This window comes from Diadema antillarum, unplaced genomic scaffold, assembly GCF_040938485.1.
Source record: "Diadema antillarum isolate AM-2024a unplaced genomic scaffold, OU_Dant_1.0 seq00000901_RagTag, whole genome shotgun sequence".
Taxonomy (NCBI): domain Eukaryota; kingdom Metazoa; phylum Echinodermata; class Echinoidea; order Diadematoida; family Diadematidae; genus Diadema; species Diadema antillarum.
In genome coordinates this window covers 397,086-402,685 of record NW_027271761.1, presented here as the reverse complement: position 1 = coordinate 402,685, position 5,600 = coordinate 397,086, and the positions used below count along the sequence as shown (strand labels likewise).

Sequence of the window (5,600 nt, the reverse complement as noted above, 5' to 3'; positions counted from 1 at the left end):
CTATCACTCTTTCTGAAGTATTGCCACAAAAAAGCTTCTCTTCTGAAGTATTGCCACCAGGCAGCTTCTCTTCAAGTAACGCCTCGCTCGACACCTGGCAACGTTAGATTATCACAAATGAGTCTTGGATACCTGCTGAAACGTCACAAATTTTCGAAGTGACAGCACTTTCGAGTTGCAGCCTTCTTGTCCCAATATCTCGCGCTCTCTTTCTGTCTCCATTCAATGCCTGTGGTCGTCACCTAAGTTATGTGTAGAGAACTCTAAATCGTCTTCAACACTGAATTCCAGCATCATGTTTGACGCTTCCTCATATGTTGAGTTAGATGAGTGTTCATGATTTGACTTGCGTCAGTGCTGAAAGGTTACTGTCAAGTTGTTTATAGCAATTATCGTCGTGCTTGAGGAGCAAACGATCGTTTCAAGATGGCGATGCCAATGATGAACTACCCAATGCATCACCACAATCCTTACCCTCAGCCCATCCACAACTACGTTGAATACACTCCCCACAACACACATATTCAACAGCCGGAAAGCCATCACAATTATGTCCTCTCGACTCCGCACGTTCAGTACGTGCATGATAATTACTATCCGGATGAGAGCGATGACGAATCGAATCTTACTTCCGAGGATTACGAGGACGACCGAATGAGTGACGATTTCGCCGAAGTGGAGCCGAGTGCTGTTGATCAATTGCTGCAATTCGCCGAAATGGTGAACCAAGACATTCAGAAGTACTTTGGGCGAAAGCGGGTCCTGGACGAACCGGAATTAATAGCAGACTGCAATAAAAAGGTGCGATTATCCGGGCGAGAGTTGTACTACGCTGATTTACTGCGTGTTGCTCAGCAAGGCGATTCGGCGGATCCGTGCCAAGAAACGCCGAAACCGAGTCGGATTATCCGATACGGTGGAGACGAAATTGGAGACCACTCGCCACACTTGTCGCCTAAAGAAAATGACGGAAATGGTCTCGGTCCGCTAGAGGAACTGTTTGAATACGCAGAATGGGCTTCAAGTTACAATAATCACGTCAACCAGGTGGAAGGGTACCCTTTGATAAACTGCGCCCGCTCCTCGTGGACGTCGTCTGCCAAGAATTTTGACGCCCTCAAGTGTGGCGGGAAATTTTCGTCACTCCCCTGGAGAAAGCGTGCCTTGCCAAAGAGTTTCTTCTCGGAACCGTGTCCTGAGGTAGTGCACACAAACACAGACCGACGATTTAATGGCTTATTAAGCATTGCAGTTTCGACCCACTGTAGTGCATCGATAAGCAGTAGCAACCACCACGAAACGCCAGATTTCAGTGACCTGATGGCCACCATGGAGGCAGACGATGACCACGGGTTGCCAAGGGTAACGCCTGTGCATGGATGACTCATTTGTCAGTGTTCTCTTGCAACTATCGTTTGTTACCCATGTGCTGCCCGAATACACTGGATGGACCACATTTATATCAAAGTTCCAACAACGTACTTTCGCCCTCTCGGGCCCACACAAAGTTCGTTTTATACACGCCCTGGTTCACGCAAGTTCGAAATATCTACCGTTGCCTAATTCTGTATCCTGAGAACGAAATCCGCCAGCTTGGTAGATTTCAAGTTCAGTGTGGAACTTAATTTCAGGCGTAGTCTTGTGTATGATTTTATACTAAGTGTTACAAAAAACATTTCCCACTTTTGATGCTTAATAGCTCGAAAACTATATGTCAGATAAAACTGTTATTGATATGAGTAATAGCTGAAAAGTGCACAATTTAGTTGGAGGTGATTTGAATATGAGAACCTATATCAGTTTCATGAAATACATGATTAATTTCAGAGTTAGGTTTCAGATTTTGGTCAAATTTTAACCCTCTGTACAAACCTGAACTTTACACAGGGAACTAATGATGTGTATGATAACTAATGACTTCCAATGACCCTGAACAATGGACCTGGATACCACCTGTTCAGAGCTCTGCTCCAAGGCACATGAATGCTTTATTAATTACTCATGATGGGCTGCTGCGGGCACTGCTAGTCTGAATTCATGGCAGGGGGTGAAATGCATGCACATCAAAAAAGTAAGCACATGTTTCCATGTGCTTGCATACACCACATTTCAGAATGAATAAAGACTAGCTGTGATAGTGGAAATCCTCATGAATAAATAATGGAGCATTTAAATCCTGGTCATTGTCCAGGACCATTGTCTGGGTGTCAACTACACACTCCCATACACACCAATTGACTTCTGTGCAAAGTTAAAGTTTTGTACAGAGGGTTGAAAATAGAGCAAAATCTGAAACCTAACTGAAAAATTAATGTTTAATTCAATGAAACTGAATTATGTTGTCATTTTAAAATTGCCTCCAACAAAATTGTACACTATTCAGCAATTGCTCATATCAATGTCAGTATTATCTGATGTGTAGTTTTTGAACTATCATAAGGATCAAAAGTGGGAAATGTTTTTTGTAACACCTAGTATTTGCCAGCACTTAACACTGCCGAACATATTCGTGAATGAAGTCGTGAATGAATTAATGAATGAACGGATGGCTAGAGCGGGATACACACATCATTTAGATAAACACCATGATAAAGGCATATCATGAATCACGGAGATGATTTCAATAACTTGTCATTAATTACAAGCAAAGTTTCAGATATTTATCATTTTTCCAAAACGAAAGTTTGCCGAAACTTATTCATGTGTTAAGGTAACTTGCCCTTAAAAGTTGGAGCCTATACCCTCTCTTCAGAAATATCTCAGTTATACATAGTATCAACTATGCTGATAACATTATTGATAATGATAACTATGACAGTATGTAAGTTCTATGTTAGTAAGTCAAATCTTTCCAGAAGATGCCGATTTATACGAGGAGAACAACATCACTTAATGCGTCTGTTTATTCGTTTTCCTGAAAATCAAGGTGCCAGTCATTTAAACAATTGAAAATTGGAATGGTTTCTTTCGATCCTTGTTCTGAAGGATTCTAGATCTACTTAGACAGACACCGGGTTGTTTTATTATTTGGTGCCAGTGTAAGAAGGTTAGCTGTATTCAGCCGCTCAGATGTTGCCGCTTGGTTACAGGACAAAATATGTACAATGTATGAACATAAAAGTGGCACAGACTCTGATTTGGTCTACTTGCAAACGAGTGCAATTTTATAAGCCAGTTCAAATTTGGCAATGGTCAGCGATGGTCGCTGAACCACAGACGCTTTAAAATATGGATCAATCTTTTAATTGGAAGATCAGTCGAAAATAGTCACGAAAATAATAGCAATTGACATGTGAAGTATTGTACGAATGGCGTTTGCTTATTTGTTTGAAAAGAATACACATACACATTCACAAATATCATTCCGATATGCACCTCGTGAATTTTGATATATATACAAAACATATTTTCATGAAGACCTATCCAGCTATTCAAATACCTCATTCATATGCATGTTATAATTTCAAGAGAGGGTCTGCAGTGATTTTTATCTGCACGCGCTCAGATCGTAACTGTGATGTGGCTTATTACAAGTAAATGATTGTAACCTCCATTATCAAGTCTTCAGGGGTGCTCGAAACTATGTATGTATGTTTGCCTGCTTTTGCACATGTCTAATGCAATCGTAATGACAACTCATTGAGGATTATCAGCATAACTTCGACAATACATCCTTTGCCATTAGTCAATTACAAGAAGCGTGAAGAAATCGAGGAGAAAAATCTCACGACAGAAGTTGCCTTCCTATGTACTATTTAGCGGGTGCTGTTCGTTATTCCGAAGGTTCGCTATTACGAAGGTTCGTTATTCCGAAGGGTCGTTAATCCGAATCACGCAAATTCTCTATACCTACAGGTTCGTTAATCCGAAAATGAAAAAGGGTTCGTTAATCCAAAAATTTGTGTCGTTATTCCGAAGGTTCGTTTTTCCGAAGATTGGTTAATCCGAAAATGAAATTCGGAATAACGAACCTTCGGAATAACGAACTGTAACCGATTTAGCATTACTACTCTGAGCAGTACTGCTTGGCATCAAGCTACTACGTAGACCCTTAGATGTTCAATCTGTCACTTTACTGCATTTTCAGATGATACATTGCATCCTGGGATAACACTCGCGGAGATTTTGTGATTGCTGTAATGATGGAGCGTCTGCCAGTGGGTGAATTAAACTGGCAATAATCGGAACGTGCCGAATGTCATACATGTGTATGATCGAAAAAGATAAACCCATCACCTGGTACTTTGCCTGGATGACCACATGAGCACGTCATTTATTTTGTCTGATTATTTGATGATAAAGCACTTTAACTTTACATTTCTGTTGTCATATCTATGACGACGCAGAGTGAAACAGCTAACAACTGTCAAGAATATTTAAAAGATCTAAATGTCATGCGCAATACAAGTCATGTAAGGTCTGATTCCCGAAGAAAAAGAAAAACAGCATTGCCAACTTCTTATGCTTGGATGATTTAAACAGACTCAAACGTTATATACCTGTTCTAATATAAATTGTGAAAACGATCATTTAAAACAAATCATATGAAAACAAAATAAGCCACGTAATCGGCGCCTGACAATAAAGCGTACAGATATCACTTAGACATGTGTTTTAAAGACAGTTGTCTTGCGTCCAATGTTCACGGGACAGTGGTGTTCAGCTAGTATTACACGCTCTTTAGTCGCACTTACGGACGTCCTGTTATCGTCCATACTATTGGATCTTAATATTTGGACACTGTCCTCATCTGTACCATTCCAAATCAATACATTAAAATTATGTGCATGTTGTGTTCACTCTTTGTGAAATTAAGGAGGGGTGGATGTATCATAAGTCCGTTTTTACATGATAAACGACGCCAAAAATAATCCATCGAATAAAATCATGGTTTCGCATACTTTACCAAGAACATTTCGCTTGTCAACCATTTCCCTTTCAATTTACCATTGTTGTTCGGTACATATATAGGCGCATGAGTGTACCTGTATGTACGCATGTGTGTGTGTGTGTGTGTGCGTGTGTGCGTGTATGTGTGTGTGTGTGTGTGTGTGTGTGTGTGTGTGTGTGTGTGTGTAGCAAAGTGTAACTAACCACTATAGTTCTGCGCACAGTGGAATAACCGCATTCTAACGCTACGCGAGACACTAATGGTATTTACAATGGTATCAATCTCAAATTCTTTTCTTGAATTAATTCTTATGTCTTCATAACCGGAAATTATTCCACCACAGCCAAATCTTTTCGTTTTCATCAGGTGTTACTCTACGATCCATATGAAGTTGGGTATCTGTGACATGGTGTATATTATGTACTGCGCAATGTGTGTCGTAAATACACAGCTTTTGACCATTTCTTGTCGATAAATGAAATCTGATATCCTTTTTGTGATTGGCTGATGTCCATCTACCTTAGACAGCAGGTCGTTTTTGGCCAATTTGTTTGATAAATTACACTGCAATGACTTATATGGCGTGTGAGTATATCGCAGAAGACGCATTGACCAGTCATTAACTGATTACGTGCAAGGCTTTAAGATTTCATATTCAATTACCAGCACAATGCAGGCAATTTAATGATTATGCTTTGATACAATCATC

The 5,600-nt window shown here is 40.1% G+C and overlaps 1 protein-coding gene across 1 annotated transcript; it reads left to right on the top strand.

The window, feature by feature from the left end:
- The first annotated feature begins 330 nt into the window (after positions 1-330).
- Positions 331-1,383, top strand: LOC139741091 (protein PERCC1-like). Its single transcript, XM_071651681.1, has one exon. It carries the CDS (start codon positions 427-429, stop codon positions 1,381-1,383), a length of 957 nt encoding a protein of 318 aa, XP_071507782.1. The 5' UTR covers positions 331-426.
- The last annotated feature ends 4,217 nt before the right edge of the window (positions 1,384-5,600 follow it).